This window comes from Aspergillus lucknowensis (genome assembly GCF_044049455.1).
Source record: "Aspergillus lucknowensis strain CBS 449.75 chromosome Unknown BJX67scaffold_19, whole genome shotgun sequence".
NCBI lineage: Eukaryota > Fungi > Ascomycota > Eurotiomycetes > Eurotiales > Aspergillaceae > Aspergillus > Aspergillus lucknowensis.
The window spans coordinates 389,591-416,979 of record NW_027263563.1 but is presented as its reverse complement, the minus strand read 5'-3'; the positions used below and the strand labels follow the sequence as shown (position 1 = coordinate 416,979).

General features: G+C 54.9%; 11 protein-coding genes across 11 annotated transcripts; 5 read left to right on the top strand and 6 right to left on the bottom strand.

Annotated features, from left to right (window-relative positions):
• Positions 1 to 26: 26 nt before the first annotated feature.
• BJX67DRAFT_353087 (putative glucokinase regulator family protein) lies at positions 27 to 2,374 on the top strand. The gene is made up of 4 exons (XM_071029090.1): positions 27 to 418; positions 488 to 941; positions 998 to 1,365; positions 1,412 to 2,374. Exons 1-4 carry the CDS (start codon positions 186 to 188, stop codon positions 2,349 to 2,351), a joined length of 1,995 nt encoding a protein of 664 aa, XP_070886411.1. The 5' UTR covers positions 27 to 185; the 3' UTR covers positions 2,352 to 2,374.
• Positions 2,375 to 4,779: 2,405 nt separating this feature from the next.
• On the bottom strand, positions 4,780 to 6,280 carry BJX67DRAFT_85543 (LysM peptidoglycan-binding domain-containing protein). Its single transcript, XM_071035551.1, has 2 exons — positions 5,946 to 6,280; positions 4,780 to 5,897 (listed from the first exon to the last, which is right to left on the bottom strand). The coding sequence occupies exons 1-2, from the start codon at positions 6,164 to 6,166 to the stop codon at positions 4,916 to 4,918; spliced, it is 1,203 nt and encodes a 400-aa protein (XP_070886410.1). The 5' UTR covers positions 6,167 to 6,280; the 3' UTR covers positions 4,780 to 4,915.
• Positions 6,281 to 6,300: 20 nt separating this feature from the next.
• BJX67DRAFT_353081 (uncharacterized protein) lies at positions 6,301 to 7,601 on the bottom strand. Its single transcript, XM_071029089.1, has 2 exons — positions 7,579 to 7,601; positions 6,301 to 7,473 (listed from the first exon to the last, which is right to left on the bottom strand). The coding sequence occupies exon 2, from the start codon at positions 7,232 to 7,234 to the stop codon at positions 6,791 to 6,793; it is 444 nt and encodes a 147-aa protein (XP_070886409.1). The 5' UTR covers positions 7,235 to 7,473; positions 7,579 to 7,601; the 3' UTR covers positions 6,301 to 6,790.
• Positions 7,602 to 7,710: 109 nt separating this feature from the next.
• On the bottom strand, positions 7,711 to 9,285 carry BJX67DRAFT_372042 (sugar porter family MFS transporter; the record flags this gene model as incomplete). The annotated part of the gene is made up of 1 exon (XM_071031188.1): positions 7,711 to 9,285. The coding sequence occupies one exon, from the start codon at positions 9,283 to 9,285 to the stop codon at positions 7,711 to 7,713; it is 1,575 nt and encodes a 524-aa protein (XP_070886408.1).
• Positions 9,286 to 9,525: 240 nt separating this feature from the next.
• On the bottom strand, positions 9,526 to 10,288 carry BJX67DRAFT_85498 (uncharacterized protein). The gene has a single exon (XM_071035550.1). The coding sequence runs from the start codon at positions 10,105 to 10,107 to the stop codon at positions 9,661 to 9,663; it is 447 nt and encodes a 148-aa protein (XP_070886407.1). The 5' UTR covers positions 10,108 to 10,288; the 3' UTR covers positions 9,526 to 9,660.
• A 181-nt stretch (positions 10,289 to 10,469) lies between these two features.
• On the bottom strand, positions 10,470 to 12,555 carry BJX67DRAFT_381129 (ankyrin repeat-containing domain protein; the record flags this gene model as incomplete). The annotated part of the gene is made up of 3 exons (XM_071032966.1): positions 10,470 to 12,314; positions 12,374 to 12,409; positions 12,499 to 12,555. 3 exons carry the CDS (start codon positions 12,553 to 12,555, stop codon positions 10,470 to 10,472), a joined length of 1,938 nt encoding a protein of 645 aa, XP_070886406.1.
• Positions 12,556 to 12,827: 272 nt separating this feature from the next.
• BJX67DRAFT_387969 (sugar porter family MFS transporter) lies at positions 12,828 to 15,066 on the bottom strand. The gene is made up of 4 exons (XM_071034313.1): positions 13,701 to 15,066; positions 13,303 to 13,648; positions 13,171 to 13,247; positions 12,828 to 13,108 (listed from the first exon to the last, which is right to left on the bottom strand). The coding sequence occupies exons 1-4, from the start codon at positions 14,718 to 14,720 to the stop codon at positions 12,872 to 12,874; spliced, it is 1,680 nt and encodes a 559-aa protein (XP_070886405.1). The 5' UTR covers positions 14,721 to 15,066; the 3' UTR covers positions 12,828 to 12,871.
• An 848-nt stretch (positions 15,067 to 15,914) lies between these two features.
• Positions 15,915 to 17,181, top strand: BJX67DRAFT_372039 (uncharacterized protein; the record flags this gene model as incomplete). The annotated part of the gene is made up of 3 exons (XM_071031187.1): positions 15,915 to 16,200; positions 16,244 to 16,374; positions 16,426 to 17,181. The coding sequence occupies 3 exons, from the start codon at positions 15,915 to 15,917 to the stop codon at positions 17,179 to 17,181; spliced, it is 1,173 nt and encodes a 390-aa protein (XP_070886404.1).
• A 317-nt stretch (positions 17,182 to 17,498) lies between these two features.
• Positions 17,499 to 18,260, top strand: BJX67DRAFT_372036 (uncharacterized protein; the record flags this gene model as incomplete). The annotated part of the gene is made up of 4 exons (XM_071031186.1): positions 17,499 to 17,718; positions 17,775 to 17,843; positions 17,897 to 18,049; positions 18,106 to 18,260. 4 exons carry the CDS (start codon positions 17,499 to 17,501, stop codon positions 18,258 to 18,260), a joined length of 597 nt encoding a protein of 198 aa, XP_070886403.1.
• Positions 18,261 to 18,466: 206 nt separating this feature from the next.
• BJX67DRAFT_85437 (uncharacterized protein) lies at positions 18,467 to 19,488 on the top strand. Its single transcript, XM_071035549.1, has one exon. It carries the CDS (start codon positions 18,673 to 18,675, stop codon positions 19,312 to 19,314), a length of 642 nt encoding a protein of 213 aa, XP_070886402.1. The 5' UTR covers positions 18,467 to 18,672; the 3' UTR covers positions 19,315 to 19,488.
• Positions 19,489 to 20,757: 1,269 nt separating this feature from the next.
• On the top strand, positions 20,758 to 27,354 carry BJX67DRAFT_381124 (uncharacterized protein; the record flags this gene model as incomplete). The annotated part of the gene is made up of 9 exons (XM_071032965.1): positions 20,758 to 21,009; positions 21,067 to 21,103; positions 21,158 to 21,225; positions 21,288 to 21,670; positions 21,728 to 21,795; positions 21,847 to 22,101; positions 23,058 to 23,353; positions 23,407 to 25,752; positions 25,807 to 27,354. 9 exons carry the CDS (start codon positions 20,758 to 20,760, stop codon positions 27,352 to 27,354), a joined length of 5,253 nt encoding a protein of 1,750 aa, XP_070886401.1.
• Positions 27,355 to 27,389: the final 35 nt, after the last annotated feature.

Here is a 27,389-nt window from a genome sequence, read left to right as displayed (position 1 = left end):
GCAAAGATAAAGCTTCCCCACTTGGGCTCGTATACAGAGCACCGTGACATTGGAGAACGATGTAACCCCTCGAGGACCCTTGGGCCGAGGGCCTGGAATCTTTTTATAATCGCCTTGTTGCACCAGACGCTCGGGACATTGGAGACCATTGAAGGAGAGCCCTTCACCCACCAGACACCGACAGCATGGATCTCGAGAATCTCGCTCATCTCCAGACGGAAGCTGTCAATCCGAGCACAACACAGATTGACCAAATCTCCACCTTGGAGATGTGCGTGGCGATGAATCGCGAGGACCACCGCGTCGCACCCAGCATCGTCCCCTGCCTGCCCCAGATTGCCGCCGCCATTGACGCCTTTGTTCCCCGTGTCCAACGTGGCGGACGAGTAATTTACGTTGGCGCAGGAACCAGCGGCCGGTCAGTCAAGCCACATCTCCTCTCGTCCGTCGAGCCCGAGTGTTCATAACAGTTCCCAGGACGATGCAGACTTGGAATTCTTGATGCCTCGGAGATCCCCCCGACCTTCGCAGCACCTCCGGGCCAATTCGTTGGCCTGATCGCAGGAGGCGATGCAGCCATTCGCCGCGCGCAAGAAGGCGCCGAGGACAGCGAGGCTCTCGCGGTAGCGGACATGTTGCCACTAGATCTTAACCCAGAGCTGGACAGCATTATTGGAATCGCGGCATCTGGCCGGACGCCTTACGTCCTGGAATGCCTAGAGATCGCCAAGCGCATTGGATGCGTTACAGTCGGCGTCGCGTGCGCAGATCCATCTGCCATGAGCCGATCAGGCGTCGTAGATTTCTTGATCGCGCCCCTTCCAGGTCCAGAAGTTGTCACCGGGAGCACGCGCCTTAAGGCCGGTACAGCAACGAAGCTCGTGCTGAATATGCTGAGCACGGGAACAATGATCCGGATTGGGAAGACATACGGGAATATGGTATCTACTCGCAATATCTCTTACAATCACAGGGAACAGTAGGCTAATTGATGTAGATGGTGGACCTGGTCGCGTCCAACGCAAAGCTCCGGCAACGGTCACGCAATATCTTGCGCAGGCTGAGCATACGATGCGCCTCGCTGTCGGATACAGAGATCGATGACCTTTTAGGCCGGTGTAACCAGAGCGTCAAGCTAGCTCTTCTGGTGGCGGAGACGGGGAACCCTGTAGAACAATGCCGCCACAACCTCGAAGTCGCTAGTCAGCGTCTTGCGCACGTCCTGGTGCGGAATAGAACGATCTCTCGGCAAGAGAAGTTACCGCTTGTTCTGTGCATCGATGGCGGCGGAACAAAGTGTGCTGCCGTGATTGCAGACCGTAAGGGAACCATACTAGGCCGAGGATTGGCAGGTCCTTGTAATCTGTAAGTCATCGCCCTCACGTCCATAGCTATACTGACCAGTTTGTAGAACTGATGGTAACTCCCTGGATGATGCGATTGCCACGTTGGCCATGGCAGTTCAGGGCGCCCTGAAAAGCTTCCAGACACCAGCCACCGTCGATAATGGTATAGCCGCGCTCTCGCGGTTTGAGTCGGTTTGGATTGGCCTCGCAGGAATGGACAGGCCCGGGCTTCGGGATGCTCTTGCCTCGAAGATAGCATCCATTACGGGTGCTTCAGCGCCGCGATTGACAAATGACGTGGACCTCCTAGCAGCCGCGATGTCCCGACACCCAGATGTGCAGTCCGCTATTGTGCTCATCGCAGGCACCGGGAGCGTTGCAATGCGATACAATATACGCGCCGGTACCAGAGAGCCACGGAGGGTTGCCCGATCCGGAGGATGGGGTCACCTCTTGGGCGACGAAGGAGGCGGTTATGTGATAGGAGTTGAAGCTATCAAACAGACCATGAGAGCACTAGAGGACCAGCGTCTTGGATTACAGTCGGAAGATTTAGGAAGGTTGGAGCAAGCGGTGCTGGCGCAGTTTGGGGCCTCGAGCACAGGAGACACAGATCTGTTAAGTGCAGTCCTGCTGGCAGAGCCAGGACAGAGCGTCAAAGCTCGAATTGCAGCGGTTGCCCAGCTCGTGCTTGATATGGCACCGAGTGACCCCAGCGCGATGTCCATCGTGTCCGGCCAAGTAACAAATCTCGTCGGCACGGTCTTGGGTCGTCTGATAAACGCGAGATGTGCCACGGCCGTGCCAGCTGCAGAGACCGGTCTGATTCTCTGCGGCGGAATTCTGACACAAGAGACATACCGCGAACTGGTCCTCGGGAGACTATCCGAGCTAGGCCATCACTTTGCCTATGTCGAGAGCGTCACCGATGCCGGGACTGTGGCAGCACAGTTTCTAGCTTCGTCACCAAGTCGCACAGACGAAGGACAGGAAGATAAACGATAGATACAAATATATGATAGAATCTATATGCGCATTCGCTTACTGTATGTTGCGTTTGGCTATCAACCCCGCCGCAGGTAACAACGCAATCCGACACCTAATGCCACTCCCTGTCCAAGAGATTGAGGGGATGATTACGGCAGGAACTCCAAACGTCGAACTGCAAGGCGGCTCTTCGCTGACCCCATCCCAGACGGCGCTCGCCGCTTGACACCACCAACAACCCGGTAGATTTCGTCAAGCACCACGACGAGGTCTAGCCGTGTTGCCCTCCTCGCTCACAAGCATGTATTGGGACCACTTCTGTATGGAGGTAGCTTTGATCCACTCGGACGATTCCAGTTCGTACTATCCTGGTGGTAGACACCCCCTGGATGCGCCGGATGAAATGTGCCGCAAGACAGTAGGGCTTAGAATGACATCGCCCTGCGTCCGAGTCATTTGCTTGACTCCGCGGATCGGCCAAAGGCTGTCAAGTAGTGCAAGCCAACGCTGATCCCCCGCGTTGTTTGAATTCTTCAGCCAGGCTTATGGTCCGTCTAAGATAGCCAAAGCGTTCCGAGCGTGTACCAAGCGTCGGCACAAGTCAGAGAGCCGTCCCCCGCAACAAGTGGCAAAGATTAGGGAGGAAAGACGACACCGGACGCCGTAACTCCGTTGTCGCTTCCTCCGAATCTCTTTATAATGGCAACACGATGGCTGACGCTGTTATCTCCCTCTCCCCACGGTGAGTATATCCAACCCCAACGCTGCGGTCACGGAAACCCGAGCCACTTTAGAAGTCGCGCGGCTCGTTCCCTTGGGGGTGCTGGTCGACGATAACACAGTCAACCCCCATCTGCTGATCGCGGCCATGAAGAAGGCCAGATTCGCATACTTTACTGCATACAACGCGCTCGAAGTATTCGAAGTATACAAGGGGCATCGGAAGGAGATCCAAGTCATCCTGACATGTAAATTTCCCCAGCTTAGGCAAAGCAGACGTCTCAATGCCAGTTATAGACAGTCTCGAACGCGGAAATCGGACAATCGGAGAAACTGCAACGGACGACAGCATCAGACCCGCCACCATGATCACTCTGTTCCGATTCGGAAGCGCTGTGCGCCAGGAAGTGGTCAACTCGGGAGTCGACTTCTTCCTCTCGAAACCGGTATTTTTCCAGGGGGTGGTCAAGCAGATTGACGAATTGATACGGTGATGTGGACGATATATTCAGAGTAGCAATGCGTGCGTATCTTCTGACGGATGGATGAGCTGTGGATAGTAATGGGTCAGTATTGATCTCTTCAATATGAGCGCATACTGAATACTCAGCTACGCCTCTACGCCTTCCTTCGTGCCGCCCTTCTGTGCTGCCTCCTGGCTGGGAACCCCTCGCTTGGAACAGCCCATCCGGCACGTGATCAAAACAGCTCTCCAGAACAGACCGAGTGTTGCGCGTTCGCAAGGCACATCGCCCAATTCGACAGAGAAAAGAAGTCCTTGGCAGAGTAAGTCACATTCTGAAGCTATGTAACCAGATCAACCTCCGAGAAGGTACGGCAGTAACAACAGTGATGAGAGTCGCGAGCGCGGAGAAGAGAAGGAAGTGGCTGCCAATCACACAATCGAGTGACAAGAGAGAAAGGTGCGATGCACGTCTCTCCTCACGTGATTACTACTGTATCTGGACATTAGGGCTTCCACATAGGGCTCAGCGTTGAGCAGGATTTCAACATGCAATTCTGTTTGTATCGACATAGTCCCGAGACCAGAGATACATTTGCAATACAGCAATAGAATGTATACAGCTGCATCTCCCACAAACAAATGATATTGGGTTGAAGTGGAGAAGTGTTAAGCAAGCTCTCATGTTGAGCTCGTCTTCTTGATATATATCTTCAGCAACACGCCCAATTTCAACCTGAGAAATCAGTTTTCGAGAGCAATTTCATGACCTTCTCTTGAGTCATCCCATCTGCGCAGGAGGACGATCCACTCAAATAAACCAGGGACAATTGGAGCAGAGCAACCGCTGTTTCTGGCTTTTCATCGTTGGGATGGTCGGGAGAGCTCCCCGAAAGCGAAACGAGAAGAGTGACTCAGCCTCCGCTCCCAGTGAGGCTGTTCAACAAGCTGCTTGGCGGCCGAGCCACGAATTCTATTTTGATCTGCACCAAGGAGCTGGGTGTTCTGACCTCGAATACGACGATCAATGGCGCTGTCAGACTTTCGGGGTTACAAGAGCAGAGACACGACCTGTGGGGACGAGTTCAGGAGGTGCTTCGCTGTTTTCTGAGGCTCTGGGCGAGTGATGGCATGCTTGGATTGCGGTTGGATACTTTCCAACGCGGGGCGACTATCATAATTTCTCGCGAAGGAGCACACCACGACAATGACCAGAGATGGTTTCAATCCTTTTTGAAATCCGGGCATAAATTCGTCATAAAAGACCAGCTAGACTAGCTACGCGGGCCGAAAGGGTAAAAAAATCACTCTTTTGATATGTACAATCAAATGGCACAGCCTGTCAAGGACATGGGAGTGGAAGAAGAAGAGAAAATGGTACAGGAGAGCATCGGAGGTCCTACGCCTCGATGCAGTACTGGTATCCCAGCCACAGGTTGGTGCAGTCTTCCTTCAATCCCGGGTTCAGCTCGCGGAGCTGGGCGACCGAGACGCCGATCTCGGACTCGACCTTCAGGCAGTAGTCGCCCGCCTCGACGGTGTAGTACTTCTTGCAGGCGGGGTTGGCGGAGGGATACAAGGGGACGGGGGAGGTTGGGGCCGGAGGCTCGGGATCGGAAGTTGTCGTTGGGGCGCTGTCGGCCGTGTGTGCGGCCTCCGTGGTCGTGCTGGTCGTTGTCGGTTCTGGAGCCTCAGCCGTGGCGGGTGCTGGCGGAGTATTGTCGGTTTCAGTTTGGTCAGTTTGGTCGGTTTCGTCGGTTTGGTCAGGCTCGTCCGAGCTGCCCAAAGCGCTGGAGACACCGTTGAAGAGGAAGTTGCTGGTGACCGCGGTTTTCAGGGTGCCGATGATGTTGGAGTCACAGCTGCTGGGGCCGGTGGACCATCCGGACAGACGGTTGGCGACATCGGATGAGTAGCAGTGCGTGGCAATGCCATCACCGAGATTCCCAGAGGGAGCGATGGACCCGGAGTTGTAGATACGCGCTGCGCGGTAGTAGGAGGACACATCGCCGAGCCCACCGGCCTCTTCAAGGCATCCCAAGAGACCGGCACCATCGGCGGTTCCCTCGGTGCCGTCCTTGATCATCTGGGTGATCTGGTCGGCAGGGCAGGGGGTCAGGACCTGGCCGTTGTTGCAGGAGCCAACACCGTTGTGGCTCTGCATCAGACCGGGGTTGATAACACCGTTGTCAGTGGTCGGGGCGCGGACACAGCCGTTGCTCTCCTGGATGACGATAGCCAGGATGAAGCGGGGGTCGACACCGGAGGAGCTGGAGACGGACTTGATGGCGGAGGAGATGTCGTCGATTTCTTGGTCGGAGTTGTTGGGGACGTTCCACTGGGTGCAGGACTGCTTCATCGTGTCGCGGTTTGCCTCGAACCTGGTCACATTAGTCCCCTGTCACCATCAGATCGAACTCAAAGCGTACATCTCGTCGAAATCGGGCCACCAGTGGTCGAGGGAGGGCCATCCCTCGGCGACTTTGCCGGCTCCTCCGAGGACGTTGTAGGTACGCTTTGCCAAAGAGTGCGAGTGCACAAGATGGTGCGAGTGCGAGTGCCGGACGCTCAAGGGAGAGGACAGGACAGGAGCCCCGACAACGAGGGTGGACAGGCTGCCAGCAGCCAGGATCAAAGGAACGGTCAGCATATTGGCTTGGGGGGGGAAGTGAGCGCCAGGCAGAAGGGAACGAGACAGAAGGAATGACAGAAGCGATGCTTGAGAGAAGAAGAAAGATCGTGAGAAGGGAAGGGGAGAAAGGAGAGAGCCTTTATTTCCAGCGTGCCCTCGCTAAGCTTCGTCTCGAGCCCAATAACACCGCACGCTCGACACATCCCTCACTGCGCACTGGAAATTTGTGGCTCATCCTGAAACACACTAAGGGGGGCCGAACACGAGTTCCTGGCGCCTCAGGGCTGTGTGACCGAGATTCATTCGCTGGAGCAGACCAATCCCGCCGATCGGGCGCATCTTTGTTGGTCTCACAGCGATGCGACTGTGGCAAGAGACGCTGGAATCTTCCCATTCGTTGTGGAAGAAGTTGTCCATTCAGCTCCTGGTCCATCACACTCAGCACCCTGCCTTGGCTGCGCGCCTGAAAGCCGCCAGGATCTCGGGCAGTGAGCTGACCCTCAAGTCGATCATCGACAATCAGCTGGACTCATCAGATTCGGCTGTGAGAGACGTGGGGACGCAAGTGTTGCGATCGCTTTGGCTGCGCCTGTCGTCGTGGGAATAATGTCCTCGAAGACACTCCCGTCCGTCCTTTCGTCGTCAGTTCACTTCAACGCACAACCAAACCAATCGATCGACCAACATAACCGTCGGTGCTTCTTGCTGGACTCGTCCAGCATCTGCTGCGATCGCGGGGCTGCATGCACGTTGTGAGAAACCCTCTGTGATGCCAAATTCCCTCTGCAACACCTCCAGCACCGGCGTCACATCGTTGGTCGTCCAGCTTGCGCAGGAAATCACCCGTCGCTCCTCATCCGCCTCATACTTATCTGGGTTCACCCCGTACACAGAGGTCGGGAACTCCGAGCTGGGCGCGGAAATGACTACCCGTCGCGCACCGCCATCCGTGACACGATCCAGGGCGAGCTCCCGCTTCGTGTTGGTGAGGGAACGAGGATCGCCACGCTCAGTTACATACCTCGCCGTCCAAACCCGTTGGTGCCGACTCTGCAGGTGGAGGTGACTTCCCAATGGGAAATTCATTGATTGAGGGAGTCATCGAGATACGACAGTATAATTTGCCAATGGTCTTTGAGGATCAAGGTATGACTTAGTGTTACTGCTGCAACTGCCGGTTCGAATGGTCTCTTGTGTACAACCTATGCTGCTTCTATACTCCCACTTCAGATCTCTACCTGACACCAACAGTAAAGTCCGAGAATCTCCGTTCCATCGTCGAAAAGCGACAGTTGAAACGTCGATGACCGGCAGTTCCCGGACAAATCCCAGCCTGCAGAATGCTATGTCGAAGCTTTGATTGGATTCACGACCAACACTGCCTGAGAAGGAGATCCAAGTCTTTGAAGTTCAGGCTGGGCATTCTTGACATCAAAAGTCTACACGATTCCACCCGACGGGGGGCATGAGTCCAGGCTACTCTAGGACTCCGTCATTCGCGAACCAGGCATTGAACAGTTCTAATAGGCTACCATGACTCGCTCGTTAATTTCGCTCTGCGGCTAAGCATTCTCCTTCATTTCAACTGCGATGCCGTCCTTCTTCGCCAAGGCTAGTAGCTGCGCCTCCGGTACCTCACCCTGCGGCAAGTGCCGGGCCATGGAGACAATCTCCCACGGCGACGACGCATCCCGGAAGACCTGGTTGATGAGCTCGAGGTTGCGGTTCATGGTCTCCGGGTAGAAGAAGTACACCCCGATGGGGATGCATGCCGAGAGCACCGTGTACATGACATAGTAGCGGTACCCGATCGTGTCCAGCGCGACAGGGGTGACCATGACGACGACGAAGTTCCAGAGCCAGTGGTTCGCCGTTGAGATGGCGGACATTGCGACGCGGAGGCGGGCCGGCGCGACCTCGGTCGTGTACAGGAAATTGCCGCCGAGGAAGCCGATCGGGTAGAAGAGGTTAAACAGGAAGATGAAGACGGCCGAGGCGATCGAGGCGCCCTTGTTGTGTTCGCCAAAGCTGCTGGTCACGGCCATGGCGAGCATGCAGCACATCATCCCCGTGCCGCTGACCATGAAGCAAATGCGGCGGCCGAGACGGTCAATGGCGAAGAAGGAGATGAAGCAGCAAAGGAACTTCCAGGTGAGGGCGCACGAGGCGAGGATCTTGGAGAGGCTCTCGCTCATCCCGAGGTTCTCCTCGAAGATGGTCGAGGCGTAGACGGAGATCAGGTTTCCACCGCACATCTGCTGGAAGAACTGGAGCATCACGCAGAGCGTGAAGCGGTAGAGAAGGCGCTCCTCGTCGTCTTTCTTGAACATCTCCATTAGCGATCCCTTGGAGTGGGCGGTCATCTCCAGACTGGTGTGGATGCCCGCAATCTCCGCCCGGACCTCCTCCCAGGAGGCGTCGCTGCCCTTGAGGATGGAGAGGCTGTGCTCCGCCGTCTCGATGCGGTTGACCTGGACCAGCCATCGAGGTGACTCCGGGAACAGGAACACGGAGGTCAAGATCATCAGCGAGGGCAGCAGCGACAAGGCCAGCGGGACCCGCCATTGCGTGGTGCTTTCCGGCACGCGGCTGAGACCGAAATCGATCCAATTGCACAGTGAATAGCCCAGACACATGAACATCCCATCGAGAATGACATGCTGGCCGCGGTTCTTCGCAGACGATGACTCACTCTGCCAGACGGGCACGGCGACACTGAATTGCCCGACACCGAGACCAAGAATGATCCGGCCAACAACAAACTGGATCAGATCGAAAGACGCCACCTGCAGGACCTGCCCGACGATGGTGAGGATAGCACCGAGGAAGATGGTTTTCCGACGGCCAATGCGGTCCGAGAAGAAAGTGGTCGAGAGGGCTCCGATGAGGGCGCCGATTTGGAAGGCCGCGATCACGGCGCCCTTGCTCGTGGAGTTGTGGCCTTTCTCGGCACCCTCCGTGTTGACGGTATCGATTTGGGGAAACGTCTCAACCCAGCTGTCTAGGGTAGCTAGAGGACCAACACCGGCTTGATTGTACCCGAAGACAACAAAGGCCGGTGCGCCGATGAGAGCCACCTGGGCCATGTGCAGGGCCCGGCCGGTGAGGCCGAAGATGGTCGGAATCCTCGAAGACATCGTGGACGGAAGAAAGAGAGGGAGGAGGGAGGAGACGCGGAGACCAATACGGAAAATTTTGAAGCTGGACAACAGAAGGGGAGAGCCTGACCAACTTATCGCCATTCTCACCCCGGAGAGACGCTTAATGCCCACCCCTCGTCCCCTCTCCCCTTACCCCTCCCAACAGACCCCATCCGTGGGCTGAGGTTGGGGTGATTGTTCAGCAACCCCATCTGGTGGAGCAGGTTGAACAGCGTCCGGAGATATCAGGGGGCATGTTCCCCTTGGATCGCACCAGTCGCCACGTCCCCACCGCACAGTCTTTCCGAGTCCGCTGGGGTCCAGCGAGGGACTGAAGCATGCCGGACGGTGTAGTGGCTGTCACTTTAATGATTAACGAGGATGAACGCGGACTCGGGATCTCGTCTGCCTCCCGGCATCCATCACTCTGTCTGTATTTGTGTCATCTACAGCGAGAATAGCATGAAAAAGAAGAGACCGAATCCCGGCTAAACCCCGGGCAGTAAGGAATTTCGGTATCAGTGTCTTCGTGGACTCGGTCAACTTCCGAGAGCCCCTCTCGGATCGGCATGTCCCACGGTTGCTTCGATCCCGAACAAGGCTTGACTCGGGGTAAGACCACGGATTTCGCAGCAGGCTGAAGCTTCTCAGCGCTTGGCTGCTGGGCGAAATTCTGGTTCCGAGCATTCCACCACCAGGGTTGTCTGCGCGGACGGCACGACCAGCCTCCTGCTCGTCCAGGGCTGCAGCTTCTGAATCAATCTTCATCGGCGAAGGAAGCGCCTCCGGCTGACCGTCAGACGGCTCGTTCAGGTCCATCGCACAGTCGGTCGGAGGCTACAAGAGGGTATCCATTCAAAAGTATGGCACTTTCATTAGCCCGTCGGCCCACCTTCCCACCTTCTCCCCCCGACCCAGTCAGAGTTGCGGGATATTGGGGGCCGGCTCCATCCATCCCATCTCCAGCTGCTCGACCGTCCTCAACACGGGCTTAATGGATGTCGCAGCCACTCCGCATTCCGAGAAATCCTCGTCGATGCGGGGAGGTCAATCGACTCGTCCGGTCGCGCTATGCGTATTGGCATCCCACATCCCCCTTGGTACTACGCGAGCCTCTTATCCAAGGAAGCAGGAAAGATTTTGATGAACAAATTATCAAACCCTTCCCGTCTTCACACAAACTATGCGCAATTCGCATTATAATACCACACTCTATACTTCTTCTCGTAAAATGTCGCCGCACTCTCACCGCTATTATTTCGCGCTTGGGGATCGGCACCCTGGCTGACCAGTTGCTCATACGCCTGCGGGGTATAGCCAGCCGGGGCGAGGTGGAGCGGCGTCTCGCCCTTCTCATTCCTAGCCTCGATATCAAGACCCCATCGCAGAAGCGCAAGTATTGCATCACTCTTATCCTTGTCGGCCGCGTAGTGGAGGGCTGTCCATTGCCGTGCGTCTCTGGCGTGGATGCTCGCGCCAGCGGCATGAAGCTTTTCAAGAATCTGAATGTTCCCATTACTAGCTGCGAGATGGGTCGGCGTGCAGCCCTCGCAGTCCTTTAGATTTGTGTTGGCGCCGTGTTCGAGCAGTGCGGCGACGCATTCAACGTGCTGCTTGCGGACAGCAATCATTAACGGCGTCTCGCGCTGGTTATTAAATTCGTCTATACAGGCGCCGGATTTGAGCAGGAGATGGATGAGTTCCGGATGCCCATGCCGGGCTGCAACATGTAGCGCTGTTTGCTTGCACTTGTCCGCAGCTCGTATACTCGCGCCTCGGTTGAGAAGCAGCGATACTGCCGCGGCAGAGCCACTGGCCACAGCATTAAACAGATCAGACCAGCCCACTGTCGCACCGGCGTCGAGGAGCATAGCCATAACCTCCGCGTTTCCGTGCCACGCAGCCAGTTCAAGCGCCGAACCCTTCGTTAGAGTCGCCTCAGTGTCGAATCCCACGTATAGAAGGAGCTTGACAATATCAGGGTACCCGCACGCAGCAGCGAGAGGTAAAGCGGTAGCTCTGTGTTGACGCAATTGTGGCACAATTTTGTTCTCCAACAGGAATTCGACAATGTTCGCACGCTGGCCGTAGATGGCAAAATGCAGGCAATACCACGACCTGTGCCTCATGAAGTTCTGTGGGGCTCTCGAGTATAAATTGCAGTACCTGGGCCAATCATACTCGCGAATTCCCTCCGATGCAGGATCGTCTTCAGGGTCCTTTGCGAGTAAGAGTCTAAGAATGCCTTCATGACCTTCCTTCGCCGCCAGATGTGTGGCGCGTGGATAAACATAGCCTCGGGGCATCTTTGCGCCTCGGTCGAGGAGAATCTTGACGATACCTTCGTGGCCTTCCTGAGCGGCGCTCTTCAGGCTGCGTGACATCTCGTTCCCCATTGACCTAGGTACCAGGCCAGACAACATCGTCGCCGCCTCTTCGTATCCGCGCTCACTGGCCTCCTCAAGCGCTCTTATGATATAATCAATAGAAGCGGGCAGTGGGATATGGTTTAATAGTGACGGAAAAGCCCACATGGAGTTATTCGAAACCGCGAACCGAAGCGCAGTTGTCGCTGTTTCTGCTTTCGAAAGGACCCTCGAATCGCCGTGAATTCGGCAGCGAAAGAGCAATGCAGACGGGGTGTTTCCGAAGAGCCTCAAAAGGATCCTCCCGACAGACTCCTGGTGGCACTCGATTGCAGCAATCAGGCACGCTGTCATGTCGTCCCAGGTTCGGATGCCTGAGTTTCTGTGCAGCAATTTCAAGACCAGGGCATCGTATCCCTCCTCACACGCGATCTGCAGGGTCTTTGAGGTTCTTCTCTGTGTCCTGTTGTAGTTCGATAGTTGCCGTTCCTTGCTTTGTTCCTCCAGTTCTGCGATATATGCTTTGAATGGCGGCCGTGGCAGTGAGGATATCACCGTGGTGAGAAAATGGTTTCCAACCAGCTTGAGTCGGAAACGATCCAACGGCGGCAGGGAGGTGATAATGAGGGAGAGAATGCTCTCTGGTAGAGAGGTAAGCCCCTAGAGAGGTCAACCCTCACGAAGAAGTAACGATATTGATACCCCTCCGGGGTACTTACAACGGGGCTGTCGGCAGTAGCTCTACTATTCCGAACCTGCAAAGTACATTAGACGAGTCTGAACTTCCGAGGATACTTCAGCAGCGTGCCTTGTCCGGCGGAGGGGTCGGTCTCTTCCGTCTCACGAGACCAGGCAGGGACCATCCCTTCTCCTGTCTGCTTCCGCTGAGCGTGACGGTCATCATGTAGCGCGGATACTTTGAGAGTATGCCGCTCAGTCGGAAAGACGGTGTATCTCGACTTGAAGAAGAAAGGACGCGCGTCTCGTATCTTCTGCGCTTGAGGATTCAAGGCTCGATCCCACAGCCTTGCACGTGACCGGCCTCCCCGCAATGTGGGAGTATGATAGCAAGGAAGGACGTAGACCTTCGTCATAACACACCGTAAGTGCACTACGAATGTGTTACTATACCACCAGAACGCGGAGAATATTGTACATCAGCGACCCATCACTGTACACATATACATGACCGCTACCAACTGCCACAGACGGCATATCTACGCCTCAATCGGCCCATGCTGCGCCCCCATAAGCTCATTCTCAATCGCATGCCGCCGCGCCTGCTCCGCACTGCTCGAGTTATCCTTGAACACGGCGTCCATCTGCTCCAGCGTGCGGCCTTTGGTTTCCGGGACGCAGAAGTACGCCCAGACGAAGGCGAGGATGCAGAAGACGGCAAAAAACACGTAGGCTCCGTAGCCGGTGTCTTGGATTAGGGGAGGAGTAATCAGACCCTGCAAAGGTTAGTTTGGTATCAAGAAAGAGGACGAGAACTAGGGAAAGGGGAGGCGCGTACGATGATGAAATTGAACAGCCAGCTGCCGCAGGTTGATAGAGCTACACCCTTTGCGCGGAGGAAGGAGGAGAAGACCTCTACCTTTCGTTAGCATGACATCAATTGACGGTAACGGAGGGAACTTAAACTAACCAGCTGGTAAGGCCCATCCGACTGAACCCCAACTCCCTCCGAACGCGAGCATGTACAGAAACAAGAAGGCGACGCTGGTCCAGCCCTGCGTGCGATGTGCGGGCCAATTATCCGAGTAGATCCCTACCAAGGCGGCAATGATGATGTGCGAAATGCCCATGATTGCAGCGCCCCAAAGGAGAAGAGGACGGCGACCTAGCGCATCCATAGTCCAGACGCTGGTGACGACGCCGACGAGCTGGGTGACGTTGATGATACCGGACATGAGCAACTGCATGTCGTACTCGAGGCCCATCGTTTTGAACAGCGTGGGAGAGTAATAAATAAGCGCGTTGATGCCGACGAACTGCGCGTGTTAGCCTCGCCGACTCGATTATGACCTTAAAAAGGGGAGATACCTGCTGGAAGAACATGACGAGGACGGCAACCTGCGTTCGCCTCCAGCACCCACTCTTGAAGCAGTCTCCCCACGAGGCCAGCTCCTGCAGGATAGTGTTCCTGAATCCTGGCCCCTGCAGTTTGGGATGCTTCTCTGCGTTTAGCTCCTTGTGGAAGCGAACCTCGATTTGGATATCGAGGACCTCCTGTTGAATACGGTGGTCGGAACCGGGCAACCGGCGTAGCTTGCTCAAGCACGCTAGGGCCTCCTCATTGCGTCCCTTCGAGGCCAGCCATCGCGGGGAGAATGGGAGGACTATGACACCGGCAAGGAGGATGAAGCCCGGGACCATCTGCAAGAGGAACGGGAGACGCCAGGCCCACTCGCCAGCCATGTACCGGGTACCGTAGGTAATCCAGTACGCAATGACAATGCCAAGGACGATACAGAATTCTTCGAGAACGAGAAGAGCACCACGGCACTCAGGGGGACTGATTTCAGAGATATACAGCGGGGCAACCATGGACAGCATACCGATTCCCATACCCCCAATGGTCCGGCCAACCGTGAGCATCGCGTAGTCCACCGCAGCGGTCTGCAAAATAGAGCCGATGGTGAAGATGATCACAGCCACAACGATTGAATACCTTCGCGAAATCTTATCGGCAAGCCAGCCCTGGTTCAGAGCGCCAACGAAGGCGCCCAGTTCAAGCATTGCCGTCATCAGGCCCTTCCAGAAGCCAGAACCTGGGTGGCCGTCGGCGACTTCGACAAATCGGTCCAAAAACTGTTCCATGACGAGGGTAACGGATATAACCCCCTGGTCGTAGCCGAAGGTCAGACCGCCGAGCGTCGAACAGGCTGCACACATGAAGACAAATGGGTTGGCGGCGACACCCTTGAGACCTGAGGGACCATATGGCTCCCTCTCTCGGGAGAGCTCCGCATGGTGGACGCCGTGCTTGATGGACGACTGGCTGTCTTGCGGGGACATTCCCGGTCCGATCTGACCGTCGTCGGCCTCAACCTTGTCTGTCATGGCGAGAAGAACACAGAGAAGAGTGGCGGCGATGCCGAGGTAGGATGGCTCCGAACAGAAGCAATGGGGCGGAAACTGCGAATTTAAGGCATGGAAAGCGGCCGATTATGCCTGCAGGAGAGAGTCAAAGGCCGACTCACCGAAGGCTCTGTGTTCAGCAGCGAAGGTCAATGGATGGCCGTGCATGGCCAACTCCTCTGGGGATGCTCTGGGGATGCTCCGGGTTGAACCTGTGGCCAATCAGAAGGCATGAATGTGGTGGATTGGCATCGGCATTTGAGGAAATACTCAGCTGCTGATTGGATGGAATAACCCGTGCTTGCGATTGCGTGTCACAGCAGAAGGTCCCAAGTCTCGCATCCTTCATGCTAACTTGGCATCCGGATGCGATTCTCAGGGCAGGATTGCCAGGGATAGAAATGGCAGCCTCTCGTCCGAAGTAAAGTGTGTATGACCTGGAGCTTGAGAGCTCGCGTGCATCCCCACGGGGAAGTGGATGGATTATAGCAGATCCTCCCCAAAGCAGCCAGTGGAGGACGGATTCCATATTCCGAATGCGACGTCATCTCCCCAGAGGCGGTTCTCCAGGTTCAACGACTCTCTTCACTTGTTGTCAAAGGCCACGGAAATTCCCCTGTATGGCAAGAGTCGCCGACACCGTGCCTGATCGTCGCCGTCTTCTGCGTTGAAGGAAACTTTGACGGCATTCGTCAACTTTCGCCCCCTGGTCGGCACTCTCCGAAACTCTCGGGAACTGGCTCTGCGATGACACAGTAGTGTCAGTAACTCTCCTCAAAGTTTTCAGAGATGGATTGCTGGGAGTTCGATGCTCAATCTGTGTTGAGCGTCGAGACTCTGAAGCTACCGCCGGAGTCGGGGGCGGCGCATAAGCATACTACGCGGAGCACCACAGCGAAGGGAAGGCATATGGGGCTGTATTTTGAGCGGGATGAGGGACATCAGGTTGCTGCTGTGCGTCATTATTATGGATGGCAGTCATCGCTGGGATGACTGGGATAGCCGGATAACACTGGGGTCATCGGGGAGTACATATGGAGATGAATGAGAAGATCTTCCCAAATCTGATCGAGCTAGGACTTGACTCATGATGAGTCTGAATTATGATTGGCCCTTTAAATATAAATGATCTCACTTCGCCTCGGACCGTAACTAACCTCAACTTCTCAAGGCCCCATGTCTCAAGATACCCATGCCATCGTCTTCGGTGCAGCCGGGTTACTCGGCTGGGCAGTCGTGAACCAACTCCTCTCAGGCTATCCTTCCTCGAAACCGTTCTCCCGAGTTACAGCGGTCTTGAACCGGCCTGTTTCTCGCGAGGAACTCTACTGGCCCTCGGGCTCAGTCTCTCTCCATATCGTCTCGGGAATCAACCTTCTGCAGGGCACAGGCAATGATTTGGCGAAGCAACTCAAGGAGAAAGTTATCGGGGCGGACGGCATCACGCACGTCTTTTACTTCGGTACGACCCTCTCCAACCCGTCGATCACGACTAACTGTTCAAGTATTCGCGGCGGTCGGTGACGATCACGTTCAAGAGTGCAACCAGAACTGCGCCATGATGCAGCGCGTCGCTGACGCCTTGAACACCGTCTCTCCAAACCTCCAATCCTTCATTTACCCCGGAGGATCAAGAGTACGTTTCTATATCCAACTTTCCCGAAAGACAGTCCGACTTACATCCCAGGGCTACGGCATCTACATTCCAGGCGGGGTCTTTCACCCTCCGCTGCACGAGTCAATGGCCGACACCCTACCGGAAGACTACGCCAAAACGGTCGCGTATCCGTGGTTCCGAAAGATCCTGACAGAGTCAAGCAGAGGGCGTCGCTGGACATGGTCCGAGATCTGTCCGGACGCCGTAGTGGGCTTCACACCCAATGGATCAGCCTTTTCTCTTGCGCTACATTGGGCGCAGTATCTCTCCTTGTATGCATACAATCACAAAGACGCAAAATGGGAGGTGGAAGTACCCTTTCCCGGAAGTGAAGCTGGGTATCAATCGCTGTATACCCCGGTCTCGGGGAGAATCCTCGGACGAATTGCCATCTACGCTGCTCTTAATCCTGAGAAGTGTGGGGGGAAGGTCATTAACATGCTAGATCGGGATGAGCCCATTCGCGCAAGCGACCTGTGGCCTTCTATTGCTGCCTGGTTCGGGCTCAAAGGCGTTGGTCCGAGGGATGAACCGGATGCTGTGACACCCGGCGGATATATCGAGCAATACGGCCACCTTTTTGCTGAAAATGGGAGACCCAAAGGTCTTACATGTGGCGTCGGCTCTGGACATAGACAGCTCGACTCTGTCGGGTGGTGGCTCACCTTCGACCGGCAGTTCAGTCCGGGGAGGCTGCGGTCTGTGGGATTTACTGAGCAGCAAGATCCGGCTAAAGGGTGGTTGGAGGCTTTTGAGGGGTTCAGGAAGGCGGGAATTATTTTCTGATGTTGGTAGCAGGAAGAGGAGCACGGGTGTTGCAGCTTCAAACAAGCTTCTCTCGAGATAGATTAAGCAGGTGTCGGTCCGTGTTTCAGCGCTGGAACATCTGCATGTTTTTGAGATAATTCCTCCGGACCGAGTCTTTGACTGGTGGAAATGGAAAATTGTCGCTGCTGCCGATCTGAGTATTTCCGTCTTGGAGGTATAAGATCCAGCGGCCATTCTTTCTCGATCTTGACCAAGCAAACAAAGATTTCACAATGCATACACTCGGCAAATTGATCTCAACCCCTGTGGCATTCGCCATCGCCGTCCAGGCCGCCATGGGCCCTGCATTCAGTACTGGCCCCGTCGCAGCTGACTCGTTTATCCGTGAATCAACGTCGACTCTCACCCTCCCTGAGGTCCCGAGTGGTTCATCGGGGGTTTCCTCTTTGTGGGTGGGGATGGGCACGTCGAATGGAGACCTGATTCAGTCGATTGCCGATAACTGGGACTCCTCGGAGTGGAGTATCTTTGCGTACACGCTTGTCAAGACTGGGGGTGCGTTCTTAACTCCTTTCTTTTCTTTCTGGCCTCTCTTGGACTCATATATGCAGACAACTCGCAGATGCCCGTCCAGGGACCCTCATCTCCCGCCGTCGCTGGCGATAAAGTGACGATGCACTGTACGGCCCGCTTTTCACCACGATGCCTCCAACTCCTTACTCATTAATTGTAGACAAATTCGACGACACCACCGGAAACTACACACAGACCGTCTCTGTCAACGGTGAAGTAGTGTCCACCCTCTCGACGAGTTCCGGACACGCCCAGGGTTGGGGTAGCGCCGTCGAATGTGCCGAGGAAAACTGCGGTACTATGGGAGCTCATAGTAAGATACACCGACTAAAGTGTGTCAGGCAAGATCTAACTCAGTCTTACCTCCAGCCTGGACCGATACACAGATTATTCTCGACGTCGCTGACCCGAACTACATCAATACGCTGGCCAAGGGCGAGGGCGTTACTGGAGAGATGTCGACGAGCGACGGGGGGAAGACGTGGGAAGTTACCACGATTGAGATTCCGGAATTTACATTTTAGAAACTGTCTCCAGCTTTCTATTTTTGGACGAGGAGGAATTTAGTTGTGGGAGTTGTGGGTTTTAGGGCCACGGAGCTGGGATTAGTTTGAGTGTAGATTTCGCGCATGAACTGTTCCGGAGTTGCACAGGCAAGACACGATAACCAAAGTATCTTTCAAATAGCACTCGAAGCGAACAGGGATAGGCTAGTGCGGTGCCCTTGTCAAGGCCCTACTTCGTTTCGGACTCATCCACTGAAAGTTGAGCATTCGGCGCCAGCTGCGGCGTCTCGCTTGAGGCTCGTTTGAGAAGGCTTAGTGGCCGGCTCAACAACAAAGAACATTGGAAATAAAAGGGGCCCGGGTCCCAGAAATTTTCTTTCACCTCCAATTCCTCTTTCTTGTTGCCTTGTCAAGTGTCAACGCATCTCCCATGGCCCTCTCCAAGATCTACACGGCATTCGCCGTTCCATTCCTCGCTTCGTGGACAATAACCGTCCTTGGCTTCGCAGCCCTCGACGTCCTCAACACGAACCGAAGCCCGATCGAACCAATAGCCTCCATCAGTCTCCTCACCTTCCTCGCCTGCCGTCTCATCATGGTGTCCCAGCCCGACAGCGATGGAAGCAACAGTATCGCTCACGTCCTCACAACCGCACACACGCGATCCCCACTAAACGCCCTCGCTTCCCTGCTCTTTGCCATCTCCTGGCTCTACGAGCTCCTCTACAAGAGCGTGATGATGTTCTTCGTCACCGTCTTCGGCGGCGTCCTCGCGACAGCCATCTACACCGACGCCTTCGTCGAGAACGGCACTGCGGTCGACGACGAAGACCCTGAAACGACGACGGCCCTGGCCGAGATCGACGAGGTCAAGGCGAAGATGGGCGTTGATCCGACGGCGATCATCAAGATGATCCCGCCGCGAGCGCTGGTGTACGTTGTGGCCCTGGTGTGGTTCAATCTCGCGACTCTGGGCCTTTATATCCTGCGCCATGCGTGGAGGTCGCTGCGAAGGGTGTTTGGGTCGACGTCTCGTGAGATCACGGCGGAGATTAAGACTGCGAGCAGTTAGAAGTGATGGTCTGTTGGTGTTTTATAGCTTGTCAACCCACAGTCATGTGTTACAAAAGAATTAGAAATCTGCCCACGCGAGGGTCATTACTATATTAACATCTTGTGACCGTTGTGTTACCTCAAATCCTGCTGTGTAGCTGTTCCACGAGAGAAAAAACAAAAGAAACTGCCCGATGCGGGGGCTGATCCTGCTACCTTGAGACAAACCTGGATGGGCATGGAATGGAATAAAAAGCCAAAAATCTGCTCCCTGAAGGGTGCCTGGATTGGAAGCTCGTGATCGTCACCGTGAAGAAGCTTACTTCCCCACAACAGGGCAATGCCTGGGGCTGATTTGCCATTGTGATGATGGCAACAGTGATTCAGTCTTTGCTCCTCGGGTGGCTTTTCGTCCCTGAAGTTCATCGAGAATGGTTCAGATCCCAGACAACAAGACCGGAATTCCCCCAAATCCCCGTTCTCCTTCCCCTTCCCGGTCTCCCTACTGTCAGTGATCGGATCGCGAGGGTTGGGAGGACTCAGGAGTGCTCGGAACATCGTTATCGGGATCGTCAGTGCGTGAGCTGTGGAGAGACAGTTTATGTCCCCACAGAAGACGAAACTCTGCGTGCATCTGATGCAGCCCAACTGCCGTCCCTCCAACGACAGCGTATCGACTCCTGCAAAGCTTCCTTCGATCTGCCCTCTCAGGCTGGCCATATCAGAGATGAAGAATCTTTCCAGATTCACCACCCAGGAAGTGCCCTCCATGTCATTATTCTGCACAAGAAGCTGGTGAAATTGAAGACGCATTGTCCCAGAGACACAGGGCTTCCTCGTGGCCTGTTGTGAAACGCAGCGGACCTTCGCCCCAATCATTCTGGCGCTGATCAACTCTCCAAGTCGGCCCAGACGTGGCGTTCAACTTTAAACCGTTCCTGAACCAATGAGGGACTTGTTATCTGGATGAAATCTTCAGCGCACTGGGGAGGAAACCCATTCGTGCCTTTCGCAACAACGAACTCGTATCGTCTTGCGGAGATACGCGGCGCCTTCCCCAAATGAAGCCAGATTCAGATCTGATGTGCGCCGGCACTCAGACACATGGAGAACCTTGTTGTCCCACGGATTGAGGCGCAGGAGCCGCTGGTTGCCTTGCGAGCTCGTCATAAAGGAGGATGCACATCCAAACCGTGAGTTCTTAAACCATTTGCGCCTTTGTCGTCTCTCTTGCCCTGTTTCTCGGTCCCTTCCCATGAGGCAGAGCCTTCATGGATGGCACTCCCTCTTGCGCGGTATGCTCCGCTTCTTCCCTCCCGTAGGCATATCCTAACAATCCGGGCACCAAGGTAACATGTTTCCACGAGACTGTCAACGCGTCGTCCTGCGCGCTGTCTGGTCATAAGTGCATCTGCGCGAATGACGCATTAACAAAGGCTCTGGAAGTCTGCGTCTCCTAAGTATGCACCATCAAGGAGGCCTTGAGTACGCGGCATCGAGTCCCGAAGTTTATGTGCCTTTGTTAACGGAGATAGCCACGAAGCAGCTCACACAGACTGATTGTAGGCAGACGGCCCAAGCCCCGACGGATATATACATTATTTTGGGCACTCTTTTTCTGGCCGTTGCATTGGTATGCGTACTTCTGAGGCTGGCTGGCCGCCTCATCGGGTCGAAGCTTGGGTGGGATGATCTCACGATTGGACTGGCCTCGGTACGTCTCTCGCCTCCCATTCTCGACGCGTATCCACTAACTTGGCGAATGTTGTAGAGCCTGGCCATTGCTATAGGTGCTCTAAGCTTTCCCAGTATGTACCCGTGGCCCCAATCTCTGGTCTACCCACCAACTAACGTGCTCGCAGTCCGGGATGGTGGGCTGGGAAAGGATATTTGGAACATTCCCTTTGACGATCTGACAAGAACATTTCACGTACGAGCACTCCGCAAGCTGTAATTTGGAGCAGCTCCAGGTCCGCTAACCTTCATTTGCAGCTCTTCGCCATCGCACAGAACCTCTACCCGCCTACGCTCGCACTGATCAAGATGTCCATGCTCCTACTGTACCTCCGCCTCTTCCCCGGCCGGAAGTTGCGCATCGCATCGATTTTCTTCCTCGTCTTCACCACCTGCTGGGGAATCGTCTTCACCATCATCGCGGCAGCGCTGTGTACGCCGAGGAGTTACATGTGGACAGCGTGGGACGGCGAGCACAAGGGGAAATGCATCGACAAATCGGCCATATTGATATCGCATGCGATTATCAATATCGTCTTAGATGCGATTATTATTGGGTTGCCGTTGCCGACGCTGATCAAGTTGAACTTGTCGACGAATAAGAAGGTGGGCGTGTGCCTTATGTTTCTCGTTGGGACGCTGTGAGTCCAACCTTTTCACCACTATTCTCCATCCCAGTGCGGGGGCTAACGAGGCAGGGTCACACTAATAAGCATCTTGCGTCTAACCACGACGATGGGCTTCCTGGACTCGACAAATCCAACCCGTAAGTTTCGACCCCTTGTCGCCCGGATACAGCTGCTTACAATTCACGCAGGAGACCTCATCCCTGTCTGCATCTGGAGCTTCCTCGAGATCAACCTCGGGATCCTCTGCGCCTGTATGCCCGGGATCCGCGCGTGTCTCCGAATCATCTGGTCCGCCATCACAGGACGGTTCGAGCCCTCCGAGATCTCACACGAGGAGACAGAGGGCCAGATACCCTCGAAGTCGTTCCAGCTGAGCACGCGTTGGATGTCACCGGGACGAGAGCGGACACGAGAGCGAAATTTTGTTGCGCTGGACGAGAGAAGTATGGCGACAGAGGTGGAGTCGCAGACTCGGACGCAGGCACAGCTGGACTCGTTTTGACGGTGATAATTGTATTTTATACGTACTTTATGTTGGCATACCTTGGGGTTGACTGTTTTTGATCGCGATTTATCTTAGTGACGGAAACGATTGGTAATCATGCTGAACTGTGAGATTCCATTGACGCCAGACCACTGCGAAAGTCGATTCATGGCCTGGTGCCGTCCGTTTTGAAGAAATTCATTTGATTTGGTCTGAGGGAAATCGCACATGACTGCAAGAGGTGAAGACACGATCGGGTCATGGATCCGGGGTTCGAACTCCAGATTGTGAAGAAAATGACATTCATCAACTTTCTCGAACCGTGGAACCTTCCATGTGCCAAATTGCGGCCCTTCCGTCTGGGCACTGGTGGTTCGTCCGAGGCCATTGGCTTCCCAGGCACCATCGATCTTGTTGAGCTTGCTCCAATCATCATACTGCAAATGCCCCTCACGATGATCGAAGCTCAGAGCCCGGCTTTTATTGGCGTTGCGGCCATCCCCTTTTCTGTCTTGGAGCGAAGGATCCAGCTGCAGCTCGCTTCGTTTGGATGGTGGGGTGAATATCGCAATCATCATCACACTGTCGGGGAGAGAGCTACTGATCGCGATGAACCTCAAGCAGGTTTCTGTTGCATTCTCCACCATTCAACTTTCATTCATCTCGCTCAGATCATCCCGTGCCTCCGCCCATATAGAAAGGATCTCAGGACGCCGCCAAAAAGAATTGGTCCACGAGCGGCGATCGACGCGCCATCATGAACCCATCACAACTGCGAGAGCTGAACGACACACGTCGCCTGCCTCATGGCTCCGCTCACGCAGGGTTTTTCTGCAGACCTTCCCCCGTCCTCCCTCTGGAGACCTTGATTTCCCGAGAGGTCGCTCAATGTGCCTGGTTGCGGAACAAAGCCAGATACGCAGGTCGCATCTCGTGTATCCGGCCCTGACGGGCTGGATCCAAATGTCAACCCCGAGCTCGCAGAAGCCTGGAAGCGCATGAACGAGGCGATGCGGAAGCTCGCAGCAGCGTCTCAGGGGGTCGCGTATGACCCCTCTCTGTCGTCAGACAACGTGATGCAGAATCTCAACGCGGTGCAAGCAGCGCGCCAAATGCAGGCAGAGAAGTGGGGGAAAATCAAACAGATCTTTGGTAATACCCTGCAGGTTATTTCGATGGTTGGGGGCATGGTCGCCGATGCTGCGTCGCAGGTATGCTCGATCCAATTCTCCTCCCCAAGAACGGCACCGTGGCTCATAGGCAGGTATTCGCCCCGGCCGGACAATGCTACAACGCCATCAACTTTGTCATTACCGCGTACCAGAAGTACCAGAGCATATTCGAGACGCTGAGCACACTGTTCGGTAAATGCAACTTGTTCCTGGGCCGTCTGAAGAAGTATGCCTCCGCAAATATAAGCCCCGAGCTGAGCGGCATCGCGCGTGACGTGCTCCTCCTCTTCGTCAAGGTTTGCGACAGAGTGTTGCAGCTGCGAACCTCGCGCTTCTTCAAGGTCAAGACGATCATGAAAGTTGCATTCCTCTCGCAGAACGAGTTCGACGACTTGCTGCTAGAAATGGCCGAACACACCAAGGAGGAGGCTCTACAGGCTGGTGCTGATACATACGTTGGCGTTGCGAAGGCTGTGGAAACCACAGGCATAGCATTGGGCATCCTGGAGGAAGGAAAAGCGGAGAAGGCCGAAGAAAGAAGGGAGAATAAGGACAAGACAAAGCTCTTGAGCGTTCTGAATTTCGACAAGAGCCCGGAAACGTGGGATGGCAACGCGCAGGCGCCCATTGAAAGCTGGGGGTCAACCTACCAGAACATCCGCAACCGCCACGTCAAAGGGACAGGCGAGTGGCTACTCCAAACGCCGTCGTTCAAGACTTGGGAAAAGAATGGAGATCCGCCCGTCCTTGCGATTGTCGGCGACGAAGCTTCGGGCAAGAGTTACCTGGCTGCGACCGTCATCAGTCACCTACAAACAGAGGATTCTGTAGAGACTGCCAGCACCAGCAGCACGAAATCGAGACGCCTGGTCGCATACTACTTTCTCAATAACAGAAAAGCCAACGCAGGGACTGATGTGCTTGGCAAATCCATTATCTGGCAATTTGCGCAGAGTGACACGTCCTATATGCAATCTGTCGCGACGACATGCCGCAAGGCTGGCTATATCGACCCGAAGGAATTCTTGACCCGACTACTACTCGAAAACCAGGGCGACCTAGGGCACATGGATGCTACTTTTTACATCGTCATAAACAAGCTTGGGGATAACCGCGGTGATATTCATGAAGGGGTGCTGGAGTTCCTGAAAGCCCTCTCACAGACCAGGACCAGGGCCGTTCGCTTCGTATTCACAGCTACTCAGAAAACCATGGATGCTCTCAAAAGACGCGGTGTCGTCTGTCCTACAATCGCCATCGAGGGGAACAATAGAGATGATATCCGCACCTACATCGAAAGGGGGCTGAATAAGATGGAGGTTCTCTCCAACACTGAAAGTGGCCAAGTCAGGAGCCTCCGGAAAGAGATCCAGGAGAAATTGTACACCAATACCGGCGGAAACTACTACAAGATGGACAATGTCCTCGAGCAAATCAGCTCCATGGATTTCGATAACGACATTCGTAGCGCCCTTGATGACGCGGGCAAACCGTTGAGCCAGCATATTAATGGCGACATCGACAAGCTCAATAAGGACGCCACGCCCAAAGAGTTAGTGGAGATCAACCAGATTATCCTCTGGATTACCTTCGCGCAAGAACGGATGACGGTCGAGAAGATGAATGCGGTGCTGCAGTTTGTGAACGACGCAACCTCGCTACGACCCCTCGAAGAACGCCTCCAGAAGAGGTTCCTCCTGTTCGAGATCGACAACGACAATTGTGTCGATTTCCGCTCCGAGGAAATTCTCAACGCCATCCCGGAGCGGGCGCGCAGTGCCGAGGACCGCGAGAAGAGCGATGAGGTCGTCAAGACGGGGGAGGTTGACATTCTTCGGCACTTTCTCCAGACCGTGTGTCCGCAACCGCTCATGGAGAAGCTTGAGTTGGAGCAGTATTTCCAGCAAAAGCTGGAGCCCCCGAAAGAGCGGATCTATAAGGAAGACGCGAACACTGCTCATTCTCAGCTCGCCATCACCTGCATCTATGTGTTGGCTAATAAGGCCAGTGAGAAGCTACGAGTGCTGCGGGGATACGCCTCGCGCAACTTAGTGCATCATATGTCCTTGGTCGATCTGGCCCAGATGGACGCCAAATTGAAACCTGCAATCGCGCGTGACCTGGTGAGACTGTTCCGCGAGGACGACGCCATTGACAACCTTTTCTGGGCGAAGAAGCCCATCCCGGAATTCCCACCCTGGATTCTCGACGAGGCCAAAGTGCAAGTGATCTTGACCTGGCTGAAGGACACCGTGGATGTCTCAGCTCTCGGTGATGCGGAGAATTGGTATAGGGACCTGATGGCCGAAGGGCAAACCGTCGTTAAGCAACTCCTCGAACCCGCTGCTACTCGGATGGCGGAATATGCCTTCATGAAGGAATCTTCCGAAGATATTACGCTGGCTGCATTCCGGATTGTTCAGACGTTTGTTTCCAAAGTAAACTTGCCCTCCCTCCTGATCGTTTTGTCGCAGCTAATTATACCCTACTAGTTCGAGGTACTTCCGACCGAGAACACCAGCACAGATCTGCAGAGAATCCGTCAGGTGGAAGTCCGGTGTCAGAACCGGATGTCAGCTATAAGTCAAGACAACAAGCAAAACTCACTGTGGAATTGTCAGATGGCAATTGTATTGAATGGCTTCGGCGAGAAGAAGGCAGCCGAAGAAAGATGCCGCAAAGCCATCGATCTCGACAAGCATAACTGGCGAGCCTCATTCCTCCTGGCCAAGATAGTCAAGTCCAATCAAGAAGCAATCGACATCGTCAAGAAGCTCATGAAGCACGTTGGTGGGGATTCGGCTTGGTTGAAGGACAATAGGGAGTCGTTTGCTGAGATGTCCTGCATCCTTGGGAATCGATACTGGGAGGATGCCAGGCCGCAGAAAGCAGTCGTCTCGTACTCTGCAGCTGTTGAGGATGGGCTCGCTGATTACTCCCTGATGCTTGACATCCTATCCAGATACCATTCGGTGGGAAATTGGCGCGAAATCCTTGATTTCATCGAGCAGATCAAGTCCAAGTCGCTTCTCACGCCCATGGCGGTTGCCCTTGCAACCAACGAGGATTTCCATTCGATTATTCTACAGACAGTGCGGATGAGCGAGACAGATATCTTCGACGATGTTTACCAAGACGCGATTGAAGTCGCGAAGAAGGACAAGAATTACCACGCCTCTTTTTATCTTCGGCGACACTACGCCGGCGGGCTCTCTGCACGTCGCATCCCCCCAACCGACCAAGTCATGCAGCTGTTGGAAGCCGCAGCCGGGGATATCCCACACACAAATATGAACATGGCCGCGGCTTTCTTCCTCGTCGGGTACCGGCTGGGAACGATGTACCTCAGCAACGCCAAGCGGGCGCGGACAGCTGGAGACGAGAACGAGGCAAAGAGATGGCTGCGCAAGATGGCTGAGGTGATTCCTGAGCCTGTAAAGGAAGACCAAATGCGGCTCCCACTGCGACTCTTTGCTGCTCGGTACCATTCCATCTATGGTAACACGGAGAAAGCGTACCGAGCCGCCCATACTACGTTGAGGGTGGCCCTGGAGCTGCTCTCGGACAACGACTCGACCAACGACATCTTCGCCTTTACCAAGATCCTCTACGCCGTCATTCCATTCGGAGACGATGCCAACGCCGCAGCCGCCCTTGCGCTGATGAAACTCGGGGCGGGCTCGGAAAACTTCCTGATCCCCTGCTCCTGCGAGTGCGGCAGCAAATGGGAGGCACCCGGGGATATGTGGTGGTGCATGGATTGCATCCGGGTGGTCCTGACGCCCAAGTGCAAGGAGAGCGTCGAAAAGGGAAATTCTGCCAATGGCGTCTGCGACAAGAGCCACCAGCACTTGTACATCCCCAAGTGGGATGAGGAGAGAATGAAGAAGGTCTCGAAGGATATGGTGCCGTGGAAGGGTGAGATAATTTCCATGGAGGAGTGGTTGGACAAGATTGCGAAGCGTTACCGGTTGGACAAGGCGCAGACTGCACTGGGCAGACATATGGCTGGATTCAGGCCAACGCGGAGCCACGGCTAGTCATGCAAGGATAGACTGGGATTCATCGTAGTAGT